The 18,946-nt window shown below is 36.3% G+C and overlaps 5 protein-coding genes across 7 annotated transcripts in view; 3 read left to right on the top strand and 2 right to left on the bottom strand.

Annotated features, from left to right (window-relative positions):
* The first annotated feature begins 46 nt into the window (after positions 1 to 46).
* LOC113497760 (coiled-coil domain-containing protein 85C-B) lies at positions 47 to 2,543 on the top strand. The gene has a single exon (XM_026877464.1). It carries the CDS (start codon positions 440 to 442, stop codon positions 1,661 to 1,663), a length of 1,224 nt encoding a protein of 407 aa, XP_026733265.1. The 5' UTR covers positions 47 to 439; the 3' UTR covers positions 1,664 to 2,543.
* An 85-nt stretch (positions 2,544 to 2,628) lies between these two features.
* LOC113497763 (radial spoke head 1 homolog) lies at positions 2,629 to 5,418 on the top strand. The gene is made up of 4 exons (XM_026877467.1): positions 2,629 to 2,746; positions 3,570 to 3,720; positions 4,088 to 4,558; positions 4,988 to 5,418. Exons 1-4 carry the CDS (start codon positions 2,696 to 2,698, stop codon positions 5,233 to 5,235), a joined length of 921 nt encoding a protein of 306 aa, XP_026733268.1. The 5' UTR covers positions 2,629 to 2,695; the 3' UTR covers positions 5,236 to 5,418.
* A 661-nt stretch (positions 5,419 to 6,079) lies between these two features.
* Positions 6,080 to 7,383, bottom strand: LOC113497805 (protein dpy-30 homolog). Its single transcript, XM_026877548.1, has 2 exons — positions 7,157 to 7,383; positions 6,080 to 7,016 (listed from the first exon to the last, which is right to left on the bottom strand). The coding sequence occupies exons 1-2, from the start codon at positions 7,232 to 7,234 to the stop codon at positions 6,762 to 6,764; spliced, it is 333 nt and encodes a 110-aa protein (XP_026733349.1). The 5' UTR covers positions 7,235 to 7,383; the 3' UTR covers positions 6,080 to 6,761.
* A 1,086-nt stretch (positions 7,384 to 8,469) lies between these two features.
* The window catches only part of LOC113497803 (anaphase-promoting complex subunit 11-like), a 37,800-nt gene continuing 27,323 nt past the window's right edge, over positions 8,470 to 18,946 (bottom strand). Inside the window, exon 3 of the mRNA XM_026877544.1 lies at positions 8,470 to 9,577. Coding sequence (XP_026733345.1) covers positions 9,428 to 9,577 — 150 coding nt within the window. The 3' untranslated portion in view covers positions 8,470 to 9,427. The remainder of the gene's footprint in view (positions 9,578 to 18,946) is intronic.
* On the top strand, positions 9,584 to 16,409 carry LOC113497804. Of its 3 annotated transcripts, XM_026877547.1 has the most exons (6): positions 9,584 to 13,871; positions 14,313 to 14,525; positions 14,630 to 14,710; positions 14,781 to 14,855; positions 14,989 to 15,032; positions 15,075 to 15,415. In XM_026877547.1, the coding sequence occupies exons 1-6, from the start codon at positions 13,823 to 13,825 to the stop codon at positions 15,090 to 15,092; spliced, it is 480 nt and encodes a 159-aa protein (XP_026733348.1). In that variant the 5' UTR covers positions 9,584 to 13,822; the 3' UTR covers positions 15,093 to 15,415. The 3 variants fall into 3 exon arrangements, 2 of the variants coding, with proteins under 2 accessions (XP_026733348.1, XP_026733347.1); XR_003400927.1 differs by lacking the exon at positions 15,075 to 15,415 and adding an exon at positions 15,577 to 16,409 and having other exon boundaries at positions 14,781 to 15,069; XM_026877546.1 differs by having other exon boundaries at positions 14,989 to 15,415.

The raw sequence follows: 18,946 nt of genomic DNA, 5'->3' as shown, positions 1-18,946 counted from the left end.
AGCCTCCGCGGGCCGCAGGTAGAGCGGGCCGCCGCGCAGCCAGTCCGAGACACGCGCCCCGCGCGCGCCCGCGTTGTGCCGTCGTACATACGGTCACGCATAACCTGCTTTTTAAAAACAACATCACATAAACGCAGGTTTCCGTCTCTTGTGGTCAACGGGTTGACACGAGACAGCCTATCGTGTTTCTCAACAGTGTTTACCCAGTGTTTTGGTGTATATAACGAACTACGATATAGTTAATTGCGCGAATGCCACGCTCTACAGCCTACGCAGCCGGCGGCGTTCCCCACCTCTGTTCATTCAAGGACCAATCGTTGAACTCATGCCGTCTCAGTTTTCGCAGCTACGCGATCTGCAGATTTAGAAATGAGCCCCGTAAACACAAAGGCTTGCTTTGACTGTGCTTAAAGCCGAAAACGAAACGGTTTTAACTACAATGTCAATCAATCAGAACACAGGCCAATTTAATAAACAGAAGCAACAACTAGGTAAACAAGGTCCAGAACCGGTCAACTTTCCACCGCGTTATCATCCGCCTCCGCTAGCCGCGAGCGGCCCAAAACTAGCCACTATCGACGCGTCCGTCAAAGAGTACAAACCACCTTACGCTGGGAAACCTATCGACCCCAGCAAGCTGCAGTACCCCCTGCTGGCGCATGGTGCTGTACCGGGTTCTTACAGTGGAGGACCGATACAGTTGATGAAGTATCCTCAAGGCTACCCTCCAGGATATCCTCAACCTTCTGGAGCACTTCGTATGCAACAACGACCCTCTGCTGAAATAGTGACGAAAGCGGTTATTCACGAACCAGTAGAGCCTACCACCCGAGCGAGAAGTGCAGACGACATACAGCGAGCGCAGCGGAATATTGAAGAGGAGCAAATACATAGACGATCCGCGGATATGCTCAAGTTTACTAAACGCGTTGAACCCGAGGGACCTCGAGCATCGACTGATCAGAAACGACAGATTCAAGCGCTTTTAGCACAAATAAAAGCGTTAAAGGAAGCTAACCGTCGTTTAAGCGAGGACAATCAGGAACTTCGGGATTTATGTTGCTTTTTAGATGACGATCGACAGAAAGGTAGAAAGCTTGCTCGTGAATGGCAAAGATTCGGACGATACACAGCATCTGTTATGCGGCAAGAAGTGTCAGCATATCAAAGTAAATTGCGACAGCTCGATGACAAGCAACAAGAATTGATCCGGGATAACTTAGAGTTAAAAGAGTTGTGTTTATATCTTGACGAAGAGCGTGAAAGGAGTACGTGTGTTAACTGCGGGCGAGCGGCAGGTCGAGAGAGGGATGACGGCGACGGCAGCAGCAGTGGGACCAATGCTGAGGAAGGCTCACGCAGCGCGCCGCCGATACCGATCACACATCCGCAACTTGCTGAACGAACTGTACAATACGTAAAAGACTTGGAGCAAAAAGTGAGGCGACTAGAGGCCGAAAAAGGCCTCGGAACTGTTGGAAACGAGCGTCCTGAAGCCGTAGTACGTGCCTTGCAAGTTTTGGAAGTGAGAGAGCGTGTAGAACGTGAACGAAGAAGACCAGCACCCGACCTGGATTCGGGAGAGCAAGCACTAGTGCGAGAAATGTGCAACGTAGTGTGGGGCAAGCTCGAAGACGCGCCACCGCAGGCACCGCCGCGCTAATAATAAACATAAACAATAAACAAACAGTTTCTAGTTTAGTGCAAAAGTGGGTTCCCTCGGAATAAGGTGAACGAGTGAGTAAAAAGTTGTTCAAAATCAATGCAGATGGAATCCGACTCGAACGAGGTCATCGGAGCCGCTGCGTCTCGTGACCTAAAGAACAGAACTGTGCCGACCTTATAAGTATAAAGCAAATGAATTTAGTTAGCGCTAAGGCCCTTAGAGACGTTTATTTAAGAGATGCATTACTTGCCACAACAAAAACGGTGTAGCAAGAAACCGAAAAGTACAAAATTTACCTTACGAAATGTAACTTTAGTACATTAGACTTAGGAGTAATTTTCGTATCTTTATAAAAAAACTTCGAACGTATTAAGATGTTTCTCTTGCTTCAATTCTTGTCTTGTTAGAAATCATAGTTTTATAAAATTATTTATGTAAAATGTTTCAGATATTGGTTAATTATGATGAGGCTATAATAATATCGATGTAATAAATAAGTCTGTGATCTTTTGTGGGCTGGTAAAATGTTTGGGCACAGTCACAGTGCTTAGTTCATAGACATACTGGAATCTATTTTTGGATGTTTCTTTACAAGGATATTTTCTAATGACCTTATTGAACAGGAACTTCAGACAGTGATATAAAATTCTGTTATTATCATATTAAAACTATAACTTGTGTATGTTTTTTTGTATAACTAATTATTGCCTTGCATCTAGTCAGCGTTTGATTCACACGGTTTTTCATGTTGTAGTTATTTAAGATATTCCAGCTCACTTAACTCGTTCCATTTGCATAGCTTGCTTCAGTTTTGAGTTTAATGTGTTATTAATTTATTCAAACATGGGTGTGTGAGAAATAAAGATATTTCTGTTTATTTTAATTCTATGATTTAATTTGTTTGAAAGGAGTTTGTACTACTTTCATCTTATGCGACCTGTTTAGAGTTGGCATTTGATTGGATAGTTTTTTTTACTGTCAGATAGCTGTCAATATTAATTGGTATTTGCACAACAAACAATAGAAATAATGCCAGGAGGACAAAAGGGCGAAGGACCAGAGGATGTTGATACTATCGGGGTAATGCTTTTTAAAAGTTACAACCGATGTTTTAAAAGAGGTAGGTACATGTACTGGGCTAATTAAAAGGGTACACTTAATTAGCCCAGACTCTTGAGAAGAGATACCTGTCTATTTATCTAATTAACATAATGCACTCACATTTATAAATGCTTACAGACTGTTGAAGTAAACTTGGGTTAATAACAGGCTAGCTTCATTACACTGTTCTAAAACTCCCACAAAGATTTTTAAAATAAAAAACGAGACTATTAGAGAGAATATTCATCTAACAGATACTTAGTCATTTCAAATATTATTGTAATCTTAAAATTAATCCTTTTCCACTGTACCACACGGTACCACAGGTCGATAGGTAGCTATCACGTTTCACAGGTGCATATGCGGTAGTATTGATTTCCTACTTAGGCATAGTAGCTATAAGTTTGTGGTTTTACTTCCTACTAGATACATATAATCAAAACATATCTGTAATGATGACTTACTAGTTAAGTACGCACAAGTACCTACAAAAACCTAAGACTAAGACAAAAAGAGAAGAAATTGTGACAGAAATAATTCGCTTTTATTTATGACATTAAAGCTGTGTTACATCACACGACATTATTACGAAATGATAGATATATGACAACATTTGCCTTATAAGAAACTAAAATTTGATATTTTTATGACATCTGCAAAACATGATACCTAAACTACAGCCCTAGACAAAAATACAAGAAAACGCGTCTTCACAAACCAACCCTCTTGGTCACCTCGCAATAAGTTTTTGGACTAGCGTAAAATTACCTATGCTATACTTAATCGAGTAACTGTTCCCAAGATCTATGTGGGTAAACGCAATCCCGATGGAGAGCGTCACGGAGAAGGCTGGGCAGTCCTCCCGAACGGGGACTACTACACTGGCTGCTACTGCCGCGGCATGAGGAACGGGAAAGGCTTGTATGTCTTCAAAAACGCGGCCCGCTATGAAGGTATGTGAGGAAGAGATCTAGGAATTTGGGTAATTAATATCTAACAATAAATAGGTATGTGCAAAACTATGGATTATGTTTGCTGCTTGAGAATTTGAAAGGAATTTCGAACATTTATTTATAGAATTTTTATCTATATTTTAACTCCTCATATTTTTATTCGCTTCCTTTTACATTCCAAAATATACTTCGAAGATCGCGTTTGATAGAATTAAAAGGTGAGTTTAGGATTTGAAGTAAATTGTGCAATAAAAGTTGCAAACTGTTCTCACATTTCAAGTACCTAAGCAATACACACAAAGAGTATCAAAATTCAAGATTGCATAAAAATTCATTGAAGCAAATCTAAGTATTTTTTTATTTTCAGGTGAATGGCGCCGAGCTATGAAATACGGGGTGGGCCGTATGGTGTACCCTGACGGATCCCGATACGAGGGAGACTGGAGACACGACCTCAAGCAAGGGTTCGGCGCCTACTACTACCCCAACGGCGATATATACGAAGGAGCCTGGTTCAAAGGCAAACGACACGGACTAGGAACCTACTTCTTTGAGGAGTACCAAATAAAGTTCATGGGAACATGGGTCGATGGCGTCATACAAGGCCCCGGACAAATAATATATCCACGCTATAGATACCACGGATCTTGGCTAAAGGGAAAACCAAAAGGCACGGGATGCTTCGTGTTTGATACCAATTGTATGCAGCATGGGTTCTACCTGCTTATCAAAGATCCAGCTACGGAAGAGTTCGGTGAAGGCGAGGAAGAAAAAGAAGAAAAGGATGTCAAGTTGGCTGTTGAGGAAGAAGAGGAAGTTGAGTTTGATGAGACCAAAGGTCAGAAAACACAATTTGTTTCAACATGAATTAGAATACTTACTCTAACTTAATGACATCGGGTGGGTTGCGTTCCTAGCTTACCTACCTGATTCATAATTCTAAATTACTTACCTAATATGCAAAATCTTAAACAAGTTCTTGCTAGTCACGTTTTTCATTGAGGTCATCGAACGAGATAGAACTTCTGTTCTTAAGACACTTTAGATTTTACTCAAAACTAATTGAGACTGATTCAATTTAGTTAAAGATATCGAGTCGGAAATTGTTTCATGTAGGAATTTCAGCAATAATACTTCATGACAACTATGAATCTTCTAAAAAGGTCTCAACATTTAACTATTCTTTTTCCATCGTCTTTAATTGCTGACTGATATTATACAAAAACATAAATATCTAAGTACAATAAACTCACCAATTTTCCTACAGGCAAAATAGCAACATGGCGGGCCCGAAACGTCACCGCTTACATGGCTGAGTTCCTACCACAGGAGCCGGTCCCGCTGCCCGTCCACGACTCCGTGCCTTCCTTGACTGACGAGAGCTGCGTGGAGACAGACGTTCTTCAGTTCGATATGCCATCGGTCATCCCTGAAGACGAAGGAGGCGACGACAACGACTCCTGGCTGTTGCATAGGCAACAGTTTTTGGAAGAATCTGAACAAAAAGATGCATGAATTTAAAAACCTTTCTTTGTCTCACTGTTTCTTATTTAAAGTTAGAGTCCACAATGTTTGTATTTTCTTTTTCACTGCTTTGTTTCAAACTCTTTAAAAATGTACGAGCGTAATACGTTTCAGTTCAAAAATCGTAGGTATGCTAGGTTTTTCTATTAAAATAAAGGCATTTGTTGAATGCTATTTCGTCTATTTCTTTTTTAAAATTAAATAAAAGATGTAGCGATATATGATGCATGCGATATTATATTTAATACCTTCCGAATTACCTATCAATCTAGAAAGAAGAAACTGGCATTAATCACCACGTTTGCGCTCGTGCAGTTTTTTTACTTTGATATCCAAAAAGATAATAAGTTGCAACTGTGTTGAACCTGCAACCACGTGCCCACAAACCCGGTCGTTGAACTGCTCAGTGCCAGTGCCGTATTATCCATAAGGCTACACATAGGCCAGTGCCTAGGGGCCCACTATGACCAGGGGCCCACCACCACAGTAGACATCTAAAAAAAGCTCGATAAATTTTTCACTTAATGAAAATAACTTGAACCAAGGGGCCCCAACTCCCTTGTTGCCTCGGGGCCCCTGGACCCCTAGATCTGGCCCTGCTCAGTGCTAGGCCGTCTCTGAATATTGCGATAATATTCAGAGGCTGACTAGCACACAACAAAAAATGTGACAGACCTATACTTGCAGACTGCATGCGACAAGTCACCCAAGTTCTATAAAAAAGACGTTCCTTTTCTTAAATGTCTAGATAATTGATATTTTTTTATTATCATAAGGTCAAAACAAATTTAAGCCTTAGGGCTCTGAAAGGTGCACAACAAATAAAACTGCAATCTAAGTCTTAGATTATTTATTTTAAATAGCAAAATAAAATTACTTCTACATTCAACTCATTCATCTTGTGCATCATTGAGAACATTAAATGACTATATTTTAGTTTTATAAGGCTCATGTAGTGTGAATACACTGCTATTTCATAAGACTATGTTTACCAGTAATAACATGCATACAGATAAGTTATAAAAACTATTATTATAATATCTATAGTTTATCCAAACTATGCTATCATCACGTTTAGGGCAGGAAGAATAGTTCTGAATTCAAAACACATGTTTCTCTTGAGAATGATATAAAACAAATATCTTCTTTTTTTAAATTGAGCAGGGACATTTCTGTGTAATCAGTAAAATGTCAGATGACCACAGTAACACACAATGACACTAACAAACATACAACACATCATTATTTATTGCTAGTCACACAGTATTAAGGCAAATGCCTAAAGATAAGGTCACCATACTGCAATCCAATCACCTTAAGAATAATGAACATGTTTAAATAACTAATTACAGTTGTAACAAATATTATATTTCTATTTAAGTCTTGTTGTTGACATACTTTGTTAAGTAGATTAGTCTTTTTCACAAACATATTAACCAGTAATGGGATTCTATTACAATATGCATATTATTACTATGCAGCATGTTTCCGCTGCCAATTATGTAGCTAATAGAGTATTATGGTTGAGGGTTTGGAGGTGGGTTGTTATTGGCAGAGGTGTTACTTTCGAAAGTACTCTTATTCTTCAATAAATACGCTGCTAAGTAGTTAATAGGGTCTGGGGGTCTCTCCTTGGCAAGTGCGGAGAGCCCCTGCAACAATATTGGCACAACAGTCTGGTCCAGGTACTGGCGAGTAGGAAGCGCGTTGAGATCAATTCTGGATTTTCGGTTAGCATTTGACTCATTCTCTTTTTCCATTGATATTATTTTCTGTAAACATAAAAGTATGAATGAAACAGAAGTGTTTTGGTAGTTTAAACATTAAGTGTTTTGATAACAAGTTTATTGATACGCCATTTATAGCATGACTTAATAGTTTTTTTCATAAGATTATAGACGTTGTTACTAACCCTTACGGATTCAGGTATCTTGGACGGCGGTTGCTCTTCCTTCGGGGCTTGGTGTGCTTGCAATGAGGTATCGGACATCGGTTGAAGCTAACAAAGCGTCATCAAATTATTATATAATTCAATTAATCTCTAACTTTACTTATAAGCTTAAATAAATGCACATACGTAGACACACACGAAGAACAATCAAAGCCGAGATGTTTATTTTCAGAATGAAACGTCAAGCTTCACATTTTATCTTCATTTGTCATGAAATCTATTTTTGGACACTTGTCTTTTTGCATATTAAAATTTGAAACTTGTACTTTAAGTGACATGACACACATTGTTATTTATTATAATAATTTGTATATTTATCGAAATATTACATAGTTATTATTGTTGAGAGAATACTTGAGAATTGCAATTTTGTTGTTGACAGTAAAATACGTTATGATTGTGAGATGGCAGCACTGGTCGGCCAACCGCCAAAGCTTAAATAAACCACTGCTGAAAAATAGTTTTGTTCTCTTAATTATTTTAAACCTAACTCTATCTAGAACCTTCTTAAGATATTTATATATAACGGGCATTTCAATTAAATACTTTTAGTTGTCGTAATGCATAACTCGAATTCATTCAAAAAATATTTCTGTAATTCTTCAAGGTTTGGCGGGCACATTATGACATGCAACATCCACTTTAGCCGGGCAATTAACAAAAGCAAAAATACGCAGACTTTTAGCTACTTTTAGTTACAGAAGGAGGTACTTTAAGGCTTTTGAATAAAGAACGAAAAATAAAATCAGGTCTGCAAAATAGCAGTTGGTTGTTTGCTTCATGTTTTCAGCAAGACCATCCACATTTACTGAAATATGATAAATTGGCAAACACAATCATTGATCGCCATTGTAGACATACAAATATATAACGCATTACCGACAAAAACACAATAAAAGAATCGAGAAATTCGAAGTTTGTTGGTACCTACTTGTATTTAAAGCATTTATGTTTTCGTTTCTTGAAAGGTTTTTGACCTGTTTTCAATTAATCAAAATGATTATGATTCTTATAAATATGATTGAAACTTTCAAATAAAAAATATTTGTTTTTAAATGAAATCTAGTTTTGTACTATTGCAATTACTTCCATGAACACTGTACCGTATTATAATTTGCGGTGACACGAATGTCTCGCATTAGCAGACACGTTTGTTTTTATAGTAATTTGATACTGTTCGAATGATGACTACAATGATTGTGCCATCATTCGTATTTCCTAGTAAAAATATAGGAGATATGTTGGTTGTCTTATTGACGAAATAAAATGCAACGTCAGTTTATTTACAAAAGTTTTATTTAAACTTAATAAATACAGTTAATTCCTCAATCAACTTTATTAGTAATACATTGGTATAACCACTACTTTACATCACTGTTGGGGTTGCCATGTTATAATCTATAATATTTCGTAGTTTGCTTCTATAGGCTAAGTAACTTTTTAAGATTGTTAAATAACAATGACTATCCCGTATTAGCTTATCGCTGTACAGTCGATTTTTCGTCCGTGGTGACACTTTGATATAGAATTTCTCTTTACCGTAGTGTTCTTTTTACAACGGGTTTACCTAGTTTATTATGTATTGGGGTTTCTTAATTCAGCTGCTAGAGGCAAAGTAATCTCAAAGGCTCAAAATTAAATGCTATTTATGGTTTCCCATACCAGAGACTGATTTACCATGAAAGCAATTTCTAGTTTACCTCTGGTATACAAAAAATAGATTGTGAATTTACAGAGACAATCTATTTTTATTCATTTTTCATTCTGTACGTTATTGATATCCTATTTCAAAAAGTATCTCGGTAGTTTCGGCAACCCAAGTCTTTCATTAATTCACAAAGATGAGTCTCGACTTGCTTATAACTAACTACACATACAATCAAATATTACAGGTACATCCTAATTATCGCTTGCTGAGCAAATTCACAAAAAACATCATTTCACAAAGTGAATTGGACATGCTGGTGTGCTCATGTGTCATTCTGTATTTTTTGTGTATCTGCTTGGGGCAGACCAGAAAAACAGTACATGCATATCGAGGTAAAAAAAAACAAAAAATAGAATAAATCATTGTATTTTTTTATTTCGTTTGATCTTCGATAAAGGAAATTTTGTTTTCTGCCAATAGCTTCGTACAATTTTGCGACTTGTTAGCTTGTCTACTTTTTCTGGTCTTCAGTTAGGCGATATTACAACATGAGTTGTTTGTTTATTATGTATTTGTTGTTATGCTTATGTCCGGAGGTAGTGTGGCGGCGGGGGAGGCGGGGGCGCCGGTCGCAGGCGCGGGCCTCGCTCGAGCTGCCGCCGCCAAGACGCCATAGCCTCGCTCAAGGTCCACAGCTCAGAGAGGAGGGACAGGTCCAGCTGCCGTAGACTAGCCTGGAACGAAAGAAAGGTATTGTTAGTTACGTTTATTTCGATCAAGTGTAGGGTAAACCTTTGGTTCTAAGACAGCTAGAATATTTTCTCCTAGGACACACCAAGTGTTTCGGTAGTGTTTACTGATACCATTATAGATCCTGGCTTGCTGAAGTTGTACCGAAAATTTAGGCTGGGCTAGTCCCATAAAACAATTGACAATGTATTTAGATGTCATCATTTGGGACGGCAACGTTTTATTACTTCAACAAGAGAGCCTTGTTCTACAATATAATAGAATTAATATCATATCATGAGCTTATTTTAGAACTTTAGAATGCTTCTAATCAGGACTAGCTTTCAATTAAAACCGTTCATTCCTTGACTGTATATTTAAATTTCTGCGCTACGCTACGACTAGACTGTGATGCAGAAAATTTACGTAAATAAAAAAAACGGAAGAGAATAAATAAATATAAATGGTAACAGTAAAAGCAATCATGGCAGTATGAATATGGGAATTCATGCATCAACAGTTAACTTAATTTCTCAAGTGCCTGTACCGAGAGTCGGTCAGAGAAAGTAAAGAAATTATAAGGATCCTAGTTTACATACGAAGGGGGCGTATTCTTAGGTACATGTGTGAAACAAAACGCAACAGAACCGCAGTAACAGAATGTTGAATAAGAACTAGGCGCGTTTAGTTTAGGTGTTTATTACCATGACCTGATAAACAGGTATGTTATTTAAATACTGTAGACTCCAGTTAATGTAAACATTGGTTAGTTATCGACTGATCAACCTATAATGAAACATGTGGGCCGAACATTTATCTGTTCGGTACACATTTTATAATTAATCAAAGATTTAATTAGATTATATTTAGACATGATCATGTGGTTTAAAACTTGAATCAAGCATAAAAAAAATCTTTAAAGAGTTGGGAAATTATAAGTTCATACTATAACTTATTTGAAAAAAAACTACATTATTTTTGGATCATTTGGAAAGTAACACTCACACAGTGCTTTAAAGTATCGAAAGAGGTCGTAAATCGTAGCTAGATATCATGCACTGAACAATTTTCATATAAAACTAATGACAACAGTGTGTTCGAGGCGACCTTCCGCGAGCGTTCTGGTCGATTGCGTTAGATAGGAATGCAGCACGATCACGACTGTATGTGGGACGCAGAAATAACCGAACAACTTATTGAAATTACCTACACAACAGCCGACACGTTCACGACGCACGCAGCGCCCTGCGACAACTATATCTAGTACCGAAATAGGTAATTATCCGTAACGTTATTATCTAATAAAAATGTTTGGGTCCACTTCGAAGTATGTTTAGCAAAACCGTTAGATCTTTTTATAGCTCAAGAGTTTTAAGACTTTGACATACTCAGCAGTACCGACTTTCTTAGCTATAGTCGAAAACTCATTGAAAGAAATTATTTCATTTATTTTCAAAGACTGCCAATTCAGAATTAGCAACGTTTATTACTTTCATTACTTAACAGTCCTTACATAATAATCATCTACGAAAGTAAATTAAATTACTCTTAGCAACAATTTATTTGGATCACGTCATAAAATTGAGCGTCAGCATCGCCATAACAAAGATGTTACATCTATTATTCAACGAACAATTAAGTCACTGATCACAGCAATGCATTCGAAGAGATTTGAAATAGAAATGTAATGAATGATTGCATGAAATTCAATGCAACACGAGTGAAAATTAACGTTGTTTGCAGTCCCGATGAGAATGTTTCGGAAAAGAGGGAAAGTACCCATCGAGTTGTGGTTCACGCTTCGCCGGAGACGCGCGACCAAGCAAGCCTGCCCCAGCCGCCTGAGTAATTAGCATGCACTCGTCAGCTCAAATCATACGCTGACGAGATGAAAGGCGTAAAGAGAAACTTGATTGGTGTTCAATTTAACATCACGAATTAATCACAAGATTTTCCTTTACAACTGCTGTTAATCAAATCAACGGTGACGTAATCGATTAAACTACAAGATTTGCTCATGACTGTTTGACACAATAATAGTCTTTGGACGTTGAAATAAATTGATTATTTGTCCTCAGCAAGTGCATGAATGCCGGGAACCAATTTCAACCACTTTGTATTCAGATTGTGAAGAGCACGACAAGTGGTACAATAGAATGTAATTTGCCGTAAGTAGAAAATACATTTCTACAAATCGAATTCTTAAAACTTATTGGGTCGCGGCAAATATTTTGATAAAGTCTGTAGTGTGTAATAAGAAAACACATGTTCTCATGGAATTTGTAATTATAAATGTACGCATCGGAGACATGTAGTTGAAATGTTGGGTAAACATTTGGATCTGCCAGCTTTGCCAAATGGTTCTCATGTAAACAGACTGAAGGTTAAATTATTATGCCAGGCACAAAGAAAATAATCGATTTTATGAGCTGAATGAAATAGTTTTGTAATTGATGGTGTTCTTACTCTACTGTTTTTATCGCCTTTCGGCATGCGGTCTACACGTTTAAAAGAGTATTTTCCCGTAGAAGTTTACTGCTGCATACATTTAATTAGGTAAGTGAAAGTGTTCGTGACAAATCATAGTTAAAAATGTAATCTAACGCTGCATACCAATCTATAAAACGAAAGAACCATAATAGCCCTTGAAAATATACCGTAACAATATGGCAGACAGAGGGGTAGCGACTGGTAATTCAATTAGCTTTTCCACACCCTTTCATGGCGCCGCCCATTAAAAAAGGTTTTAAAAGAAAAAGTTATTTCCTAACTAAGGGTTCCTTTTACTAAGGACGTAAAAAACTAACTTTGAAACTTTGATAGGATCTCGTTAAATTTTCAACACTCGATAAAATCTTTTTAAAAGATGCATCAAAGGGCCTGCGTGGAACACCTAGAAAACTGTTAAAGATTCTTAATAGTTCTGAGAAGGAAAGCAAGCGGTTACATTAACAATTGTGGCGAGTTGTTGTAACAACAACTAGTTCAAAGGAAACTCCTATTTGTGCGGCGCTGCGTCCGGTCTATTGTGTACAAACGGTGCTATAGTTGGAATTTATTTATTTAAAGGTACTATTATAGCCTCACTTTTAAGTGATTAGCTAACGATAACTTAAATGGTTTTGACAATTAACGTAATAGTAATAAGAGGATATTTGCATAAGCGTTTCTGAATTGCAAGTCTCCACATATGCCAGGTTAAACATTTATCAAAACAAATAAAATAAGACCAAACCATTCGTCTAATTCTTGTGTGTTTGGCTTCTCCTACTGAAGAAACCTTCTCCTCAGGACTAAAGAAAATCTTATAGAAAGTAGAAAAAGATAAAAGCTAAGGCTGTTTATTGATCAAATTATCCTCATAATAAAAACGCAAATTACACTCGCCGGTAAATGAATATGAATACATATAAAACTGTAAGTGAAATTATCCCACGCAGATCTCGTCGAGACCAAGTGTAACCTAATAGCTGGTAAGTTCCGGTAGTGTCCGAGCCCCAAGACTCAGTTTTATTTACGCAAACTTTCTTCACAACATGTTATCTGATCAGTGCCCAGCAACCTTGCGGTCAGGCGGTTCAATCTTAGTACAAAAATCTGGGGAAATCAGTGGTTACAACGATACTAATTCACGATGTGTCTGTTAGTCCTTAAGCGAACAAGTAGGAAGGTGTTTTCTTATTTTGTCGGGTTATAACGGGTATGGTACTGACTCTGGATACCAGGTGGCGGCTCTGCACTAATGTTCACTAAAATTCCAACAGATGGCACTGAACAGAATCTAACAATGACAATTTATTGAGAGGCAGATTGCTACTAAAAGAGTAGTTTTTATTTTATTTGCCGGAAAATATTATTAATTAGTTAAAAAAAATTATTAATATAAATTTGTTAATAAGACATTTGATTGTTAGAGGGAAATATTATCAAATAATCCGAAAATGTTAAACAATATCTATCCAAACTTTACTCCATGAGATTATGGTGATGGTAGAATTTTGTTGGTGGTCTATTTTTCAATAAACTGGTACCCCCAAATGCAAATGTCTACTGATGCCTGACGCTCGCGCCGGTTTCATGTGATATTTTTGTGTTCGTGTTGTGTTCTTTCTGTATGTCGTTGTTCATTTGTCGTTGAGTTGAGCAAAAGTTCCTCCGGATAATCCACAATTGTGACCAGAAAGGAATTTAGTGTGCTTTTATTCCAAAAGTGAGATAGGACTCTTTTAGTGCATTTGTTTTAATGCACTATGTCTTCGGACAAGCATTGCTGTGTCCCAGGGTGCAAGGAGAGTGGAGGTATGTCAGCCTTAATTTTTGTTATTTTACTTGTTAAAGTATTAACTGCATAACATTTACCAGCATAAAAGCTGTTCACATTGTTCACAAGTTTGACATTATAGAAATCGTTGCACTGTCTCAATAAAATCTTGTATATTTATAGTATCTCTGATGAAACCACTTGGCCAACGTGATATACAACCGTTAGATGAACATTTTTGTTTAAATCATACTTACTGTACCATTTGCACCCATTGGTCTAAACCGGTGCCTTCAATGTTATGTCTTCTTCGAAGTATACTCCCGTGCCCTTTTGAGGAAAATAAATAAAGTTCACTATGTAGCAATGCAACCCACTGAGACAAAGCTGTTAGCCTGAGTATTGTTTATGATTGAGATCTTGGTTACAGCAACATTTGTGTTTGTTGACTTAACTTAGTTATTTTACATTTATTTTAGGTATGCGTCCAGTGCTTCATAGGTTCCCGAACCCTGAAAGCGATAGAGAAAGCTTCAATACATGGCTTTATGCGATCGGTAGTGATATATTGGGCTTGGAAAACAAGCACATATTTAAATACCGCCGTGTGTGTCGCTCACACTTCGAAGATAAATATCTATGCCGTAACAACAAAATCAGCATCATTGCTGTGCCAACATTGAATATGCCAGGTTTGTATAAATCATCATTATGTAAAGGAATATACTTATTCCACTGTGCTGCACTCATTCCATATTATGGCTTTATTTTGATAATTATGTGTTCTTTTTTTTAGCACCATTATCACTGAAGAGATTGAAATCTGTTGAAAAGAAGCCTTTACAACAAATTCTGGAGCTGCCATCAACATCATCAGGTACCTTAAATTTGCTTAAAGCATTTATAAAATAAAAAATTAAATTTAACATGATGTACTTTCTTTCCAGACCCCACTTTAAATATTAAAGATTTGCTGCATACTTCAATGAAAATTGGAAAGGATGTACAAAAAGAAAATATTGGTAAGTCTTTATGATTTCTTTTTTAATTAAAGAAAATTTGATTGTTGTCCATGATTATGTTTCTACTATACCACATGATTATTTAGACAAATATTTTTAGATTGCTTATTATTAAAACAAACTCATATTTCAGAGCCGGAAACTCCAGTGCATGAGCATAACATGCCACTTGGAAAGGTTTCAATACCCAAGAAAAATATGAAACAAAATCTTGGTAAGTTTGTCTTTCTTTATTAGTTGACGAAACTATAGAGATGTGTTGGAAACCAATATCTAATCATACAAGAAAAATATATCTAAACCGGGATCACGATTCAATGCCCGCGAGTTGCATGAACTGCAGTGTAGTTACTTGAAAATATTAACCTAATCTACTTATAAACCCAGTGGTAGAGCTGTTGGTTTTCCTTCTTCTACTTAAATAAATAAGTTTATTTCGTTAAAAATCTTTTAATTTGATTTTTAAAGTATTGTTACTTCGTTCTTTTTTCCCCTACAATACTCATTCAGTTTAAATTATTCAATAGAGAATAATTATTTTGATTAATTTCGCTGTCGAAATATGTATTTACTATTTAGTATTTATTTATACAATATGAATACTATGTCAATAAATATTCATTTAGAATTCTCAAAAGTTATTCAGATTTTCTATGCAAAATTGTTTCTTTTTTTTTATTGAGTATTGTCATTTAATTGTTTTTTTTTCTGTCTGTTTCAGATAAGAACATCCTTCCGGCAGAGTGCAAACAAACTGCGGACCTGCTGTTTTTCATGGACGACATATTTGACTCCGTGAATGGCAGTAAAATGAAAAATAAATATGCTAAACCCCTACTTGGCCCAGCAACACCATACTCTGACCACCAAAAAACGTGGATTGAGGGCATACAAATATTTAATTCTATAAAATTTATAACACCATCTGGTAAAACAGAAACGGTTCCCTCTGTTACCAATTGGGTGTGGACACTGAAAGGAATTCAAACTTTATTAAAAAAAGTAAAAGATAATTATTACGTGTCATCACTATGGTTGCGGCACCTTAATCAGGACCCCTTAGAAAATTTCTTTGGCGCGGTGCGAAGTCATGGGTGTCGCAACACTAACCCAACCTGTGATCAATTCGAATCTGCTTTTGCCACACTTTTAATAAATAATTTAAGCAGTGTTCACACCCGCGGTAATTGCGAAGGAGACTTTTGCGATGCATTGCACTCGTTCATCATCAACGAAAATGCGAAAGCAACATCGACCTGTACCTCATTCGATTTTTCTAAAATCTTTGATTTTAATTTTACCCCCCTAGAGGTAAAAGAAAGGGACCCCCGAATTATTTCACCAATACAATATATGAGTGTATATTTCTTAAAAAAAATTAAATCAAAAGTTTTTAAATCTTGCACTGATTGCAATAATGATTTCTCATCAGTAAATGAAATAGAATATATTAAATATAGGGAATATGCAGGTCGAAGTTGGCTTTGCACTCCCAGCAAAGACTTGGTAGAATTGATTTCAAATATGCAAGACATAATCAATGAAATAATTAAAGAAAATATTGAAAAAAAATATTTAAAAGAAATTATTAAAACCGTTATATTGACATTTGTTGATTTTCAATTTATAAAATGCAACATACACAGGACAAAATTAATTGATTATTTGATTAACATTGTGATTCGTTGCATGATTTTTAATTATTGCAAAAATATCAACAAAATTTAAGCTGGGAGAAGAGAAGTTGATGATGATGAGGACAATCTGCAAATTAAAGCAAAAAAAATAAATAAGTGCTATAAAAGACACAAGTAACATAAGTATATTGTAAAATATATCGAGACCTTTGGGTAGAAAGGTCGTATAAACCAAAACCCTACTTTTTAGAAGAGTAGAAATACGTTTATTTTTACTTTAAGATTCATGACTTTGTTTTTAAGTTGTAAAAATATAATCTATGAGAAAGGTTCTTATTTGTACTCTGTATTTGTTTTGTATTAAAACCATTAGAATCATAGATCGATTGAATTTTGGTTAGACGTAGAAACTCAATTATTCATGTTTAAGTTGCTATAAATATTTTTCAATTTCAATTTTAACTTGTTAGGTATATTGCACCATTATTGAAGTAATAGTAATGTTGATTAGAAGTATTAGAATGCTTAATTTTGATTTCCTATTTTAGGTAGATTTTTTTTGGTATCGTAAATAATATTGAGTTTCTATGTCTATCAAATTCAATCGATCTATGATTATAATGGTTTAATACAAACAAATGCATATATGTGTTTTACTACAGTAAATGTGACCATAAGCTTACTAAAAATGGATATACGACCATACAGTTTCTGACAAAGTAATTCATGGATTTATCAACAAGAGTTGATTTTTTCTGACGTATATCCAAGATAACTTTAAACTGAAGAGGATAGGAATTTGGTGATTTAACCTTTTTCATTTGCAAATTGTAAGAACCTTTCTCATAGATTATATTTTACAAAGTAAAACAAAGTCATGAATCTTAAAGTAAAATAAACTTTTTTGCTCTCCTGATGAGTCCGTTTTGGTTTATTTTTACTCAAGGTAATTGATATGTAATACATATTTTTGAGTGTCCTCTCTGTTCCTTGCACGTTTTTCTCCAGGGAACCGTCTACAATTATCTAAATTTTACTAACCTACGCCCTGATAATTCAAAAGTGCCTGTAATTGGTTTATTTGAAATAAATGCTATGAGTTTGAGTTACTTAATGAAATGTTTCATTTCTAAATCCTTAATGTCCTACAGCATAGCCGTTCCATCCATAAATTTTAATAGTACCTGTACGTACGTACGCATAGCCTCTATTTATATGTGTATAGGTATAGCTATAGTTATAGACATAATGAGTAATGATTCCAACTCCTGATAACAGATGGCGCTAGCATCTAAGCGTAGGTGGTTACCCATTTTAATGCCGAAGATTGGTCTCTATTACAGTATATCAGAATGTACTCTGTGCTTGCGGTTTTAATAGTATATCTATACTTTTGTATTAAAAGGTGCAATGTACACACAGTTATTTTTAATGTTCATACTGGTAAAGGTTATATTGCACCAGTCGGATGATGCCAATGATCCCTAATTGGCTGGGTTTCAATTTCGACATGCACACATTCGACATTAATATTTCATATGAAACGGAAATAGCACAGAGATGAGGGAAAACTGAATTGGATCATATGCATCAGTGTTTATCGTCCGCAGCCTAGAGAACATAAAAGTTATCTCGAAATGATATCATACACGTATATCAATTTTTATTACCGCAATGGGATTTCTGGTCAGACGGAATACATACAACATTAAGAACCCATGAACCGAACATGATAGGGCATAAATTGAACAAATTACCGTTATGTTGCATAGGAGTTGCTATTTCTCTTGTTTGTAAGCATGTACCGGGTGCCGGCGCCGGCGCCACCGCAGCACCCACGTGTGTCCCATGTAATTTGAATTCAATACATCGCGTCGAGATGCTTATGATAATACTTCGGAGGACCGGAAGAAAGTATTATTATCATACGCCGTGCCACCCATTTATGGTGCGGCCACAACTTGTTTTCTAGTCATTATGTACTATCAGTTGACAGTTTAATTTCGAAAATTCAATAGAAACTAGTTTTGCAGCGTGCAGCTTGGTCTAGATTATGTAATGTTCTATACGAACTTTCATATTTTTACATTTTAATATTTAGAGTGATTTCATAGATAATTGAGTTGGCTGCTTTTCAATGGGCATGTCAACATATTCATATCGTTCTCGTAACGGGTCGTGGAAATGCCATCAAAATGAAAGTTCAAGTGTGAAAACTGACCCTGAAAAGTGAAGGACAGTGAATGTTTGTAATGGCAACAAACAGTAACTAGTAGGAATGGGTCAATGTAGTGCAACGCCACTGGTGCAGTGGTGGGTGCTGTCATCTTGCCAACATGTATGCTTAAGTATTCGGTACAGTTAGAACAAGTGCGCGTTAGAAAAACGAATCGACCTCGTGCGACCAGTCCACCCACGGCTTGTTCAATCCAGTCCTTGTATTTTTCCCTAAGT

This window comes from Trichoplusia ni, chromosome 9 (assembly GCF_003590095.1).
Source record: "Trichoplusia ni isolate ovarian cell line Hi5 chromosome 9, tn1, whole genome shotgun sequence".
Classification (NCBI taxonomy): domain Eukaryota; kingdom Metazoa; phylum Arthropoda; class Insecta; order Lepidoptera; family Noctuidae; genus Trichoplusia; species Trichoplusia ni.
Note: the sequence above shows the minus strand (reverse complement) of the source record. Positions and strands in the feature narration are given on the sequence as shown.